The sequence below is a fragment of the Psittacula echo genome (genome assembly GCF_963264785.1).
Source record: "Psittacula echo genome assembly, chromosome: 3".
Classification (NCBI taxonomy): domain Eukaryota; kingdom Metazoa; phylum Chordata; class Aves; order Psittaciformes; family Psittacidae; genus Psittacula; species Psittacula echo.
In genome coordinates this window covers 55,264,870-55,280,404 of record NC_137736.1, presented here as the reverse complement: position 1 = coordinate 55,280,404, position 15,535 = coordinate 55,264,870, and the positions used below count along the sequence as shown (strand labels likewise).

General features: G+C 38.8%; 1 protein-coding gene across 1 annotated transcript; it reads right to left on the bottom strand.

The window, feature by feature from the left end:
* Window positions 1-3,280: 3,280 nt before the first annotated feature.
* On the bottom strand, window positions 3,281-15,231 carry LOC308218726 (arylsulfatase D-like; the record flags this gene model as incomplete). Its single annotated transcript, XM_080613089.1, is given in 11 exon segments — window positions 3,281-3,651; window positions 4,322-4,443; window positions 4,736-4,898; window positions 5,531-5,665; window positions 6,595-6,731; window positions 7,702-8,125; window positions 11,797-11,919; window positions 13,336-13,457; window positions 14,445-14,594; window positions 15,138-15,208; window positions 15,211-15,231. Coding segments are annotated over 11 exon segments (1,827 nt in total). The 5' UTR covers window positions 15,220-15,231.
* Between the last annotated feature and the right edge of the window lie 304 nt (window positions 15,232-15,535).

Below are 15,535 nucleotides of genomic sequence, written 5' to 3'. Positions count from 1 at the left end.
CAGTCCCAATGTAAGTGGTTCACCTAGAGTATAAATTAATGTGGCTTTTTTCCTCTTTCTTTTCATGTGGCTATTTAATTCTGGCACCAGTTTTGTTGATGTGTTTTCCAAAGCTTCAAAGGCTCTTTGCTCCAAAGATTTGTAATCCTGGATTATTAATATCAGAACTAGTGTTGCTGCGAATGAAGGTAACCTTGAGTAGCATAGAGCTTGGGAGCAGTACTGTTCACTGATAGCATTTCTATCTAATGAAAATGTGTTAGTTTATATAAGATGTAAGATGCTCATTGTGTCATGATGGTTGGTTTGACTCAGAGAAACTAAGTGTTGAGTATGTGATGACCCAACTTGTAAATTTCTGAAGCTAGCAGAAATCATATGGCCTATTTCATGTATACGAAGAGTCTGTTAAGCTTAATTTACTGTGGAGTGCGCAGAGCACTTAACTTGTTATCTCCCTTTTTTCTTTTTAATACAAACTGTATTACTTATTTATGACCTGGATTACTTTCTACTACCTGGTTAGCTCTCAATCAAGAGCTCAAATGCTCTACCTGAGATTAAGCATTGTAAATATTAACTAGTAGACCTTTCCATTTGCAAAATAAATCTGGATGCTCTCTTGACATGGGAAAAAGCTGGTAGAGCAGCAGTGAGAAGCTGCAACTCTCAGTGCCATAACAACACCACGATAAATGGAAAGGGGGATAGCCTGAAGGTGATCAATTACTCTGACAAAAAAAGACTTTCAAATAAATTGATGGCAAGAAGAGGTTAAAAACTGCAAAAAGAGAAACCAGTCCCGTGGTATTAACAGAATGTACGGGAAATTGTACATTCTTTGTAAGTGAATATGACTACCCTAAAGAAATACCTGCCTTAATCATACATTTCTTGTTCAACTGGAAAACAGTCTAACGGACTCCTAACAGTGGCAAATGTTATAGATGTTAATTATACTTACTGTCAAGGAGACTATTCTGATGGACTACTTGTTTTTTACCTAAAAACTGCCATTTTGAATCTATTAAAAATGCTTGTATGCCTACACCATGTTCCTCAGACTACACAATACATGTGAATGCTGATACATGATACATGGAAACAGTGACTGTCTAGGCCAGTGTCCTCCCTGTGTGTGTCTGTGTCTTTGGTATACATGTTCAGATTCACCAGTGGTTGAATCAGCAAATGGAAAAGCAGCAGCAGTGTCCCCAGCCTGGGCAGAGACTCCAGGTCCCCACACATCCAGCTGGGCTCCAGCAGCTGGGCAGGAGGGTGCAGGGCTGGGGTGACTGGAGGAGGTGGCTATGCTCCTAACGTCACTTAGTATAGACAAATGTAAGGTTATATTTCCCAATATTTCCCAAAGGAAAAGGAAATTAAACAAACTTTAAAAGGTTGGTTTTCTGCTGCAACTGCACAGGGAAGCAGGATATCATCATCTGCTGACTACCCAAAAGAAAGACAGTATGGTTTTATCAAGGCAACCTTTATTAGTGTCCATGATAGTTCCACACATAATGTCTGTATTACAAAGCCCTGAATGCTTGTTGGTCTCATGGCTCTTTACATGTCAGCAGGGCCTGATGGCTGGGCTTTCATGGGCAAACACCTCTGCCCATGACAAATTCTGGCTCAGATGTCTTCCTCTATTCTCAAGCTCCAAATGCATATCCAGTGCTACGAAGTATTTCAGTGTAAGAAAAACTGGTTCAATCATATGAACAGGTATTTCCTCATGTTTTTTAAGGTGTTAAAAAATTGATGGGATGTAAAATCCCAGCTACTAAACTGGCTTGAGAATGGCAGTGAGATTTTGGAAAATGACTGAGAAAATTGGAAAATGACAGTCTGATTACAGTAATTTCAGGTGAAGAAAACACTGCACATTGAATATGAAAAACCTTTAAGTCTAGCCAAAGAAAGGATCAGTGAAATAGAATACATTCAAATGAGAGATAAAGCACACACCGCTAACAATAGAGGAAATAAACCAACAATCCAGTACATGTAAATTGATGGATTCAGTTAATCTCTTGAAGTTTTCACAGTAAGACTCAGTCCTTTTCTCATCAATAGCACTGATGGAGCATTTTGGTGAATTAGTCTGTGAAATGCATGAAGTCACAGCACAAAATAAAATGTTGTTTTTAAGCTGTAGGGGTTTGTTTACCTGTGGATTTCCCAGTGGCTGAATTGTGGGAAATGAGAGCAAAGAAAACTAAGATAAAACAAATATATATCAAAGGAGATTAACAAGAGAAACGGGTACTAGCAGAATAGAAAAATAGTGAAAAATGTGAAATTAAGTGGATAGGCAAATTATGTTGCCAGATGCCTTTCTCATAGTAAATTAGTTTTCGTAACTAGTATTGGGCATCTTTCTAAGAGTCTTTTTCTGAATCTGCTACTTGTTAGCAGGAATCAGTTATAGCAGATATTGGCAGCAAGGTAACTCCTGCAGTCCTGTGCTCAAATGGCTCAACTTGTCAGTGTGGCAATTCTGTGCCCTTGCCAGTGCTGCTGAGAGAGCTGGGTGCAATGGGACCTTTGGAAAGGGGAAATCCTTTCCCTTTGGTGTTGTCCATCAAAAGAGGCTGACTCCAATCAGAGGAGTCCCATCCTTCCCAGAAAGTGGAGACAGCCGTTACCCAGCTTGTCATGTTTCCAGGCTTTATGCCTCACCCAGGTAATTTCTTTTGATCCAGAAGCCTCACACTAAGCAGCTGCCATCATCACTGCTGCTGGAGGGACTAAATACAAGGAAAGAAGAAAGCTACTTTTGAAGCAGATTCTGTGAGGAACTGTGGGCAAAATTATATTTTAATTATTTTGGAAGCACTAGTCTGCAAATATTTATTATAGGGGCATCTTGTGCATAGCAGTAAGAAAATTAAGGGAAATCTTAGTCCAGGAATTACTTAGAAACTCAGAACAATAAAATAAAATAAAGCTTCTAAGTGTATATTCATGAATAATAGACCCAAAGTGATATCATTACTTGTACAGCTCTAATCTTGGTTTGCTTCAGTGCATTTGAACTATTCAGTTAGTTGTCAGCAGATGCAAGTTAAAACATGCTCTTCAGATCATTCCTTCTTTATTCTGCCCACAGAGTGTTCAGCCTAAACCCACCTTTGACAAATACTGTGCCATTCGATAGAACGATTCTCATATAAAGGCTCTGTTAAAACAACCAACCAACCCACCAATCAACACCCCTAAAGAAAACACTCTGAATCTAAAAACACTTTTGAGGAAGTAACTGTTCTTTCTTCTATAGGTTGGCGGGTTTATTGTCACCTTCCTTATCACACCAACAGAATGGGAATGTCCCACAGCATGGCTGCAGCCACGGCTTCCAGACCACATTGTACACGGAGAGCTGCTCTGGGACAGGAGTCAGTGTCCTGCGATGCTCTTCTATGGCTCTTCCAATCTTCTTTATTACAGTGTCAAAGAGGGGCTCAGTGTCAGCTGACAGAGGTTTGGCTTCAGAAGGGTCTTGTGAGAGATCAAACAGCAACGGAGGGTCATGATGGGTCACACCTTCCCCAAAACATGGACAAAATCCCCTATCATAACAAGCTCCAGCTCCAAGAGGACGAAAGATGGGAGTCACATAGTGAGCCTTCCAGATGGCTCCACCTGGCAAGAAAAAGAGAAGACTTGCAATGATACTGGTGGTTATCACAAGGTATTAGAAGAGTGAATGTTTTTCTAGAGCTCATTTCTGGTAGTACTTCAGCTCTAGACTTATTAATTGATATAATATTGCAAAATGCTCATTTCTGGTTGCACTTCAGCTCTACACTTATTAGTTGATACAATATTGCAATTTCATTTACAATTAAGTGCAGCAGAAATAAACCAATAATGTAAAATGATTTTTGATGTTTTGAAATCTCTCCAAAATTTTCAGCAAGTATCAGTTAAAAAAACTTTGCTTTTTTATGAAGACATGTAAAAAAGGTTTGGAGTTTTCATGGCTTGCTTCCTTGTTAAGTGAGCAGAAAGACAAAGGGCTGAGGCAAGGACTTCTCCACGAGACAAATAGGGCATGGGCTCCCCAGGCCTTGCATTCATATGGGGAGATGGGTGAGACCCACCTGAGCTCCAATAGCCTGCTTGGCATGTCCTGTGCCTTGGAGCCATGATGAAACTCTTTGTGCCATACAATGCAGGCAATGCTAGTAAGTTCTTTACAACTTTATACCTGGAACTACTCCGAAAGCTGCCTTCCCAGAAAAAACATGCTAGACAAATGTGCCCTCCCATAAACAGAACCTAATTCTTGGGAAAGAAGTTCTATACTCACTGTCCTTCTGGTGCCACCGTGCAGCATGTAAGTGAATGCCACAGTAATGAAACAGGAACTCATGCTCCGAGTGCTCAACCATTCCTCGCAGTAAAGGCATCAGATCCCGGCCATCAATTACCCTAACAGAAAAAATGGAGACCATCAGACTGATGTAAGCTGTACAGGACAGTGCTCCTTCTGCATATCTCTTGCTGGAACTGGGAACTCTGAATGAGGAAGATGCTTGTAGAAGATTGCAGGTAGATGGTGAATCTCAAATGTAGAGAAGAGGTGACTGGGCTGTGGTGACATTTATGAGTCTAGAAAAGGAGCAGCAGTGGAAAACAAAAATGTCAGACTCTTAGAATGTGTTTCCAAACTTGATTTTCCATTGTTATGGAGTGAAGGAAGGATAAAGCCATGGGTTTATACCTGTCCTGGGGTAGTACCCCTCCAGCCAGATTAACTACTGTAGGATAAATATCCATAAGGCTTGTGGGTTCATCGATAATTTTGCCTGCAGGTAAAACTCCTGGCCATCTAAATATCCCTGGGACACGGATTCCTCCTTCCCAGCCTCCCATAGCTTTTCCACCTTGCATTAAAAAAAAAAAAATAATTAAACCCGTTTATTTTAAAATAAGGAGAAATTGCAGATGAATGTTACTGTGTTATCATAAGTTAACGTTACAGTTATGAGCTTTCCTTTTGTTCTTACCACTAAGCTCCTTCTTTTCAGCATCAGTGGAAGTGTGCTCACTGTATGAGACCCCTTCTGTGACCTTACACACTTACTCCTTTCTATTGTTTTACACAGTGCCACTTCAGAACTCATTGTGAACAAAATTTTCAGGCACAAAGTCATTTCCAAGCCTAGTTCTCCTCTTTCTTTTACAATCCTATAACATACCTGTTGTAGCTAAAGCAAAGGTTCAGGTGTAAGATACAGCTAATACTTTGTGAGAAGTTATACAACCTTAATAAAAATTAACTTGTGATCAGTTGCCTCAGGAGGAAATGACAGTTCGAGAATTCATGCTTATAAAGGATACCTGCACAGGCTAGAATTGTCTACGTTTTTAAATGCCTAATTAGAATGAGACAGATTTGCTTCTCAATGATAAAACACTATTACTCCTTGAGTGTACAGTCTTACCTAAGCTTTAGGGGTGTCCTGAGTACTTTACTAGTTGTTGCTGGGTTGTCACCAAACCTGACAGCTCTTACCTCTGTATATTCCATTCCAGCCACCCAGCTGTCTTTGGCCTTCTTGTCTTTCCAGCCATCCACCATGATCAGAGGCAAAGTAAACTAGTGTAGTATTTTGCAAGCCTTCCTTGTCAATAACATCTAGAACCTGGCCTGTAAACACAGGAATACGTAAGTATTAAAATCCAAAAATATCACTTACACTGAATAAATTTTAGCTTCTGAATTATAAACATTCATCAATGTAATTTTTTATCTATGTACGGATGGTCACTGTTTAAAAGAAGAGCAATGAGAAATGAAGAAAAAATGTCATGTACATTATGATGTCTAGGCCACAGTCAGTATTTGTATGAAATTACTGGATGGATGTAATCCAGCTCTTTCGGTATGTGTACCTGATTCTTATACCTTTTGCAAATGTGGCTACTTTTCCTCTGCCATGACTGGGTGATAAATAATTCTCCCTCCCTTCCATAAACCAGGCTGAAAAATAACATGAATCTAATTTCTGGGGGCATACCAATTAACATTTATGAACATTTCTAGATTTATGAATGGGGCTAAAAAATATTCACTGTGCTGCTGAATGCAGCAGTCACAGAGAAATAGTCTGCTGGTTTCCACATAGATTTAATTTGCTTGTTAGTTTCATCACCTTCTGATGTGTCCTACTTAGAAATAGGTAAGACGTGAGAGGCTGAAATTTCCTGATCTTTAATAATCACAGAAAACTAAATAATTCTTATTTATCTAGTAAAAAAAGCAAGAATGTTCTTTGACAGGAGCCAAGGGGACATGGTTGTAAATACGGGGATATGGTTAAAAGTGGTAAACACTAGACTAAAAAAACTGAGTGAACAGAAGGACTCATTTGGTCCAAAACTGGAGAAAATAAAAAGCCAACTCTGTAAGCCAACAGCGCTCATACAAAATTGACAGATGTTCATGAAAACTTTAGGACTTTTTTCCTACTTGTTTTTAATTCTCTTCCTCATTCTTTTAATAACAACATTTTTATTATATATTCAGACCAAGGTATTAGGTAGTTGAAGACATCATTATTTGCTACGGTGACTTACCCACCATCCAGTCCATCTCCTCTACATTGTCTCCATATAAACCATGGCTGCTCCTCCCAAGAAACTTCTCTGTGGTGATGAGCGGGGTGTGGGAATGTAAAAAGGAAAGAAAAAGGAGGAATGGCTTGTGCTTATTTCTAAAAAACAGAAATCAATTCAATCAACACTTTGTTATTTGTGTAATCAAGTAACTGGCAGCTCAGCAGTGGGTTTGCCAGGCAAACCACCAGTTCCAGAAGAACATGAGCTAAGGAGATCAGGATTTCTCGTGAAACTGTACATATATACATAACTTTGCTGATAGTATTATCTCCATATACTGGGTGAGAATAAAAGATTTTGTTTTATAAATAATTTTGACTTTTACTTGTATTTCATCAAATTTTTAAAAGTTAAAGCCCTTTGTTATTGGGGAGGAAGGTTCTCAATACATGCAGAGGTCAGTCGTAATGGAAAATGGTATCACGATTTGCATATATATGCATTTCAAAAATCAGAAACATCTTACCTTGTAAGAAATTAAACCACGATTAGGACCTGCCTGTTAAAATAATGTTTGGCAGATATAAAATGACCGTCTTTTTTCCCTGAATCATAGCTAAAAAATTGCAGATTGAACCTCCACTTTCTGCCATGGCAAGCCTTTACTGTGCTACTGAAACAAAGGCAGTAAGTTCATCTCCTGCCAACTGGTCCCCACAAAGCAGTCCCTATGATAAGGCTACATCACAGCTCTAATTTTCCTTCCCCAGCCCACACATGTATTTCTGCCATCAGCTGTTATCACTTAAAGCTGCAACGTTGGTCGCATTGACAGAAATATATATTTACTCAATATAGCCTAGAAATATTAAATCCAACCCCTGGAAATTTGGAAATGTTATCAGCTTTAGTGAAGCTGTGAATAACAGACATCCTTAAAGCATAGCTATTTTTTTTGTTTAATAGTATTATATCATTATTAACATTACTAATAATTAATAGGCACAATAGTACTTATAATACTATATAATATTACAAAATATTATAGACTTCACAGGGAAAGTGCCATTTAAAAGCTGACATGTAAGAACCAGAAAAATTGTGATCAGCGGAAAAACACTTTACCTTTCAATGAATGAAATAGACTCTTTCAAGATATGGGATGTTGTCCGGTCTGTCACCATCGGCTGCTCAGTAACTTCATGGTTTCTCATCATAATGCAGTTCCAGTATCGTACAAACCCATAACTGGAGAACCAGCATATGAAGAACAGGAGACTAAACCCAGCAAGGCAGGTCAGCGTTTTCCAGCTGACTGAAATCAAGCCAGTCAATCTTCCCAGAGCAGCAGTGAGTATAGCTAGGCCAATCATCTGAGTGGAAAACCAGAGCTTCCTTCTAAAGGCTCTGTCCATCTCTGGTGTTTCTGTTGGTTGGCAGTCACTTATTAGCGTAAAAGGCATCCCATAAAAGTAGTCAAACCCGTGTTTTAAAGGGTGATGACAATGGTCATTGCGGGATTCACAGTTAACTCCTTGATGCCACTTCCCTGAAAATATAGGTTATTGAAATGTAAAGAGATAATATTAAAAAATGTGCTTTTCCTCATACAATACATTTCTGAAAAAAAAAAAATTTTCCCTACCTGTGATAACTTCTTCATCCTACACATATATACTGAGTGTGTAGTAATATAATGGGATGCATGTTATGACTGATGAAAGTAAACTCCTAGAAATTGTAAATTGGTGCTCTATACACATATTCATGCCCTCTAGCTAGCATAAAAACCTGGACTATAAAGGGAAACATAAACTGGGGAAAATTCAGATATTCAGAACCAAGCAAAAATGTATGGCCTTCCTGGAGATCTGTCAGGTATGAAATAGGAGGAAGAAGTCCTTTGGTAAGCACAGGGCAAAATAACATTGTTCTGTTATTAATGTGCTACACAGACTTGTTTCTGGAAAGTTTTGAATAACTTGATGTCCGGACTATGGCAACAATCAGCAATGTGTTGGTGCCAGTCTAATAAGGGAAGCTAGGGACAGTATAGGCAAGTAACTGGCAGGTCAGCAGTGCACCAGTTTCAGAAGACCATGAGCTCAGGAGATAAGGGTTTCTTACAAAACTGTACATATGTACATAAACTTTGCTTATAATAGTATCTCCATATATTAGGTAAGAATAAAAGATTTTTTTTGTGAATATTTTTGCCATTTACTTGTATTTCATCACATTTTTAAAAGTTAAAGCCACCTTCTTTTAAATTCGGAAGTCTCCATATATCAAAAGGAGCATCTCCTGACCTTTTGAGATACAGTTTGTTCTTTATTATGAACATATGTCTGCTATTATGACAAATAGCATATAAAAAACATGCTTTTGCTTCTCCTCCAGTCTATTCTAATAGACTGATTAAGCACTTATATGGAGACATAACAAGTTGGCTCATCTGACTTAAACACTGAGGCTTGTGAATATCTGAATCAGGTGACCAGATCTACCTCTTATCAGAGAGATGAGTTTAATTGCATTTTATGATCTCTGATGTAAAGTAGGCCTTGAATACCAGATCTATAGACAAAAATGAACATTTGGAATTTTACTTGAAAGCTGATTTGCAACTAATTAGTCTTGTGGAGTAAGGAACTGTGCACTTACAGAAGGATATTAACCTAAACAAACCATTCGCAATGTTACCAATACATATACTAGCAGCCAACCCTGAGTAGGTTTCAATAGAATCTACACGCATTACAGTAGAAGCAGAAAAAGCTGCTTCGGAGGAAAAAAATTGCTGCTTTTGGATATAAATAAAAAGCAAGAGTGAAAGTTCCATTCTAGGTAAATTAATTGCTTTCAGCTAAAATTTCTGCTCAGATTACCTCTTCAAACATTTAAAGCCAGTTTTAGAATGAAGCAAGGTTATAATCAATACACAGATGCTTTGGTCATAAATACAGGTGCAGCTAAAGTGTCATCAGACTTCAGATGTACTCCAACACCTAAATCTCCAACTGAGGTCCATAGAGGCTTCTGACATGCTATGAAAGTTGAACTCTCCAGAAGATGAACTAAATGTATAATTAAGATAAATCAATCTCTGAGGGCATATGCTACACAACATTGGCTTTCTAACTACAAAGACTGCAAAGAGTTTCCCTACAAAAAATCTTATTATCACATCAAGCTGCAGGTTATTAATAGGCTTTAACTTTTAAACTGTTTGTGCTCAGAGCAAAACAATCACACACCGTTCAGGTGAGACTTTTTAGTACTCATTCAACTGTGGTGATGTAGGTAGATGTTGCATAAGATTTCTGGCTTCATGAATTGAATGTAAAGTTCTTATGCTTGGGTTTGTTGGAATTTTTGCCACTTATCACCAGCATTTTCCATTATCCCTTAGAGTGCTATTAATCAGAATCTGTCAATTGGGCTAAACCAAGTGATGCTTATATTATATTAGTGGTGTCTATAGCGTGATTTTAGCTGAGATGCCTACAGGGAAAAGATCAGCACATTTTGCTAGCCGGCTTCTAGGAAGTATGCAGCACAATCTCCCTGCAGTGCAATTCCTTTGACAAAGTGAAGACAAATCTGATTATTTTGCTAGTGATAACATCTGAAACCAAGCTGAAGCACGTGGCTAATAGACATGGGCTTTTTTATGAGCTGATTAAAGCAACTAAAATAGTATTGGTACAAAACTAACAGGGGAAGATTCAGTAATATAGAACCAAAAATTGTGGAGGTCTTAATTTAGTGTTGTCCTTATGGTTTTGATTTATTCTGCTGAAGGAATACAAATCCATTTCTGAAGACACTTTTATTAGTAAATTCAGTTTATTTGTGTAGCCAATATTTTTATACGTCAGACATAGATTTTGGATATTTGACATTTAGATGCTCAGAGAAGTAGGGCAAATAGCTGAAAATTCATCTCAGGAATATTTGTGTTTTATCAGTTTGTGGAACTATGTGACTTGTGTAAGAGAAACAATTATTTGAAATTGAATCACGACCAAAAGTTACAACTGTATATAAAAAAAGAAGTGCATCAAGAGGAGCGTGACCAGCAGGTCGAAGGAGATGATCCTGCCCCTCTAGTCTGCTCTCGTGAGACCTCACTTGGAGTATTTTGTGCAGTTCTGGTGTCCTCAACATAAAAAGGACATGGAACTGTTGGAACAAGTCCAGAGGAGGGCCATGAAGATGATCAGGGGACTGGAGCACCTCCCGTATGGAGACAGGCTGAGAAAGTTGGGGCTGTTCAGCCTGGAGAAGGCTGCATGGAGACTTCATAGCAGCCTTCCAGTATCTGAAGGGGTGCTACAGGGATGCTGGGGATGGACTATTCATTAGGGACTGTAGTGATAGGATGAGGGATAACGGGTTAAAACTTAAACAGGGGAAGTTTAGATTGGATATAAGGAAGAAATTCTTTACTGAGAGGGTGGTGAGGCACTGGAATGGGTTGCCCAGGGAAGTTGTAAATGCTCCATTCCTGGTAGTGTTTAAGGCCAGGTTGGACAGAGCCTTGAGTGGCATGGTGTAGTGTGAGGTGTCTCTGCCCATGGCAGGAGGGTTGGAACTAGATGATCTTAAGGTCCTTTCCAACCCTAACTATTCTATGATTCTATAAAATATAAAGTAAAATGGTGTTTGTATTAATGCTGAAGGAGGCAGTGTTTTATGGGCTGTGCTGAAATCTTGGTGAACTATAGTGGCATGCTGTAAGTAAAGAAAAATAATTATTTCTGTGTTTGAAAGGACAAATGCTGTGGCATTATGAACTGGCTCTATTGGTTTAAGTAGCAGCTGTTCTGTTTTGTTGTGAATCTGCTCTGAGCTGTGTAAATCATCACCATGCATATTTAAATGGCACTTACGGTTTTGTTTTTTTATCGCATTGTATTGGAATAGTTACCATATTCCTGATAGAAAAATACTGAAGAAATATTAACATATTTTCCATTATATACTTTATCAACCACAGCTCTGCCTGAAGGCAGGTCAGCAGTAAAAATTGTTCTCTTTATCAGATGCCTGCTCTTTCAAGAGAAATTGTTTTTGTTCAGGATTTCTTCTTACAGGATATTCTTAAATCAGGAAATAAAAATATTATAACTGAGGTATGAGCAGTGCTTACTATAACAAATAGTTTGTGTGAGATATGCAGGACATTCTACGCTGCCTGCAGGAGTGTTCACATACCTATCAATCCTGTGCTGTAGCCTTGGTGCTGCAGTATTCTGGCAAAAGTGGTTTCGTTTGGAGGAAGCCCTCCTGAGCCGCCATTCCAAAATATAACACGATAATTGTTTACAGCATCCATCCCTAAAAATACAGTAATAAAAATCTTAATAAGAGTAACTGGTAGAGTATTTTTAAGAAACACAATTTCTTGTTTCCTGGTTTTACTGATATTATGGTGTTAAATATTTATCCTAATGCTGTTTATTTGGAGAAATTAATCTAGGACTCAAGGTCAAGATTAAGGAGTTAAGACTCTCCATTACGTAACACCTTTTCTTCTTTGTATCTCATACTGAGACATTTTATTTCATTTTATTCAGAATGGCACAGTGGCATCCAGGCTGTGTGAACTGCACTTACTTAGCATGACTGTGAGCGCAGGGAGGAGAGTAGGGAGACTTCAGCCCTCCATCAGCCTCAAACTCCAGCTTGCAGAAGGCTGCATAGAAATTCAAGATTTCCCTGTGCAGTGGCTTGGCTGGTAAGTGACTTCTGAAACCCAGAGAGTAGGTCGCACTAGTAGTAGCACTGCAGTCTTCTCCTCACCTGCAGCTCTACACCCTGCCATTGAGCATTATATAGTGGCATGACCCCATCGTATAAGATTATGTGAAGTACAATCTGTCATGGAAGTGTTGAATGTCTCTGACCCTATTGTTATAGTGGGAGGGAGTCTGTACAAGCTCATGTGCATTTCCAAGCTATCTATCTCAGTGGGAGCTGTCATGACAAAAGCAGGATGACATGTCAGCTTTAAAATGCCTTGTGAATGAATGGATTGAAGATCATTTGCAATGTAACAAATGTTAGAGTGTTGCTGTTAGAAACATGCAGAGCTTTTTATTTTTCATACCTCTTCATCTCAGGGATGTGGTTTGACAGGATAGTATTTTTTCCTCAGAAACAGTACTGGTAAAAATAATATAGCTGTCAAACTGTTATTTCATAGGACAGATGAATTCTGACACATAGGTAACAAAGCTTTCTTGTAAATTACTCGTTCTGCACCTTGACTGGAGGGAATGGACACACATCTACATACATCTACACTGCTCCTTGCAGGGCCAAGCCATTTCTGATATATGATAAGAAGTCATCCATGACAAATTAATGTAACTAGTGCTTTAGAAATGTATTATTATTGTTCATGTCCTGTGCCATGACTGTTTTTGAATGTAACAATTTGTGTTAACTTCATTCTGCTTGCAATCTGTGCAATAGAGCACCAACAGGTAACTGAAGTTGTGAGCTGAGGGGACCAAGCTGCTCTGCAGGGCTGCTTCCCCCTAGGTCAATTCATTGTACCCCATAAATATAGATGTTACCTCAAAGGTGCTAATCCTAGCTGGCGTGGTTTTGTGTGCCTCAGTGAGGGATAACATATCTGTGGCACCCCTTCTATTTGCACACCTTCATTTCTTTTGTTCCCAATGTATGACATTGTTCCCTTCAGCAATAAAGCAATGTTTAAAGGCTGCTTGGTTTTGCAAGGCAAACCTGATCGGAGGGGATATCTGCCAGTAAGGAAAGCTGCTCTGCTGGGGGTGCAAAGTGGAGCCGCAGCGATGTGTTGGGTTAGTTTCACTCCTTCCTTTGCCAGGCGATCAATGTTTGGGGTCCTAAAAATGCAATCAACACTGTCAGAGAGTCTTTGAGGGATGAGGAATAATATACTTATCTTCATTTTATTTATCTTCATTTTGGAAAGCTTATTCTGTTTCTAGATGGCCAGGAAATATTTTTCTTTTTTCATTTTAATTTCTTCAAGTGATGGGGGAATATATTTTTTTCTTTCTTCATTAAAAATTTCTACCTGGATACATTTCAAGCCAATCATTCCTTCATGTTTCCTGAGCCTTGTGAAGGGCCTTGCAGAAATATACCTCACTGCTCTTGAAAAGAAAACTCATGCTTTGGGCATGTTGCTGTGCAGAAGTGGAGGCCTGGCCATGCAGAGCCCCATCAGCTACCTGTGATTATCAGCTACCTGTCAGAAACTTTCCAGCTGGTACCAACCAGAGTGAGATTCTGAGGACTTTGCTGGATGAGAGTAGTGACTGTACCAAAGAGACAAGCTGGTAGGAAGCCAGGAGGCAATACCAAGGCATGATTTTCAAAACCAAGGCAAACTCTATGCCCTTGGGTCTGAAAAGAGAAATATTTGGTAGTAACATAGCTTGTTGAAGTGGTTTATACTGTATTTTGATTGGAGACTGGGAAAGAATGGCAGAATAAAGTTAAATGAGGTACTGAGGCCTGATATGTTGAAGGAGGGATGACATTTCTATCTTTGGGTATGTGCAAGAGCGTAGCTGTTTCTCAATGTCAGGCAATTAAAGAATACACAAGAACAGTTGACATATGCCCACAGTAAAGCAGCCCTGGAGAGCAAAGCTGGCCCTGCGAATGCTCTCTAGGCTGTGAGATAATGCTGTTAGTGCTTTAAATTTATCATTAATAGCACCCATGGGAAATCCTCCGATTTCTCCAGGAAATGAACTTGAAGACAGCTTGAATAGCTGATGATGTCAATCATAGGCAGAGAATTGCAGCCCTATATTAAATAACACACTAACTCTGTTCCCTGTTATGTTTAGTTTCCTTACCTGATGGTGTCATTCCCATAGCAACCTACATCCCCTATGCCAAGATCATCAGCCATGAGTAGGATGATATTCGGCTGTGTGATGATGGAAAGCTGTGCAACTGGAGTCTGCAGAAGTAGACCAAATATCAGAGATCTGATCAGGGATGTCCTGAAACACAGGAGAAAGAAAGAAGCCAATGACCTGGCCATTCCCCAGTACCACTGCATGTGGCTGAACACCTTCCTGCATGAGCTTGGCTGCAGACCAGATCACTCTCTGCCCAGGTGCAGAGGGAGTGTTAAGTTTTAATCATTGACCCAAACAGATTTCACGAAAAGGAGAATGTCAGGACTGTAACTTTAAAAATCTCCTTTTCTGATTCTCACACTCTGGCCTGGGAATTTACATGTGACACATGATGTATAAATATTGTTGCTTTAGTGGCTTGGGGTGTTTTTTAGGAGTTGATCTGAGAAGCTGAGAATGGAATCAACTTCCTTTGACATCCTTCTTGTCCAGACTGGAACCTTTGTGTTATGAAAAAAGTAATGAATAAGAAAAAAACCCAACCAACCAACCAACCAAAAATAACTTTGTGAGTATACTTTCTATATAACACTACTTTTTAATAATACAGTATTACATCATTATTAAACTTTGCTCACTTTAGATCTAAGTATGACATAGCAATAATTCATGAACTCTTCTTACCAGCAAGATGTTAGTTGCCAAATCATTTCTGCATTTGGAGTGTTCAGATCCTGCAAAGCCAAGAGAGAGAGCACCTTATCATGTTTGCATCTGCCTAGTAGTTGCTGCAATAAAAATGGATGAAAAACTTAATCAAAACCTATCAACATTCTCTGTTTTATTTATTTCAGTGCATTGTAGATCATACCCTAAAAGAAGAAGAGTAAAGGCAGCAGTTATTTTTATTGCTGGCACTTCTTCACTTCTCAGAGGATTTTTTTTTTTAGAGAAGTTTATCTTAAAATAGTAAAATAATTCTCTTTTCTTACATGACTCAGCCATGTGAAAAATACTTACTGCTCAGAAACGAAGAGAAGAGCTTTCTAAATCCAGTCCTCAATAAAATTTATTTTTCTGTA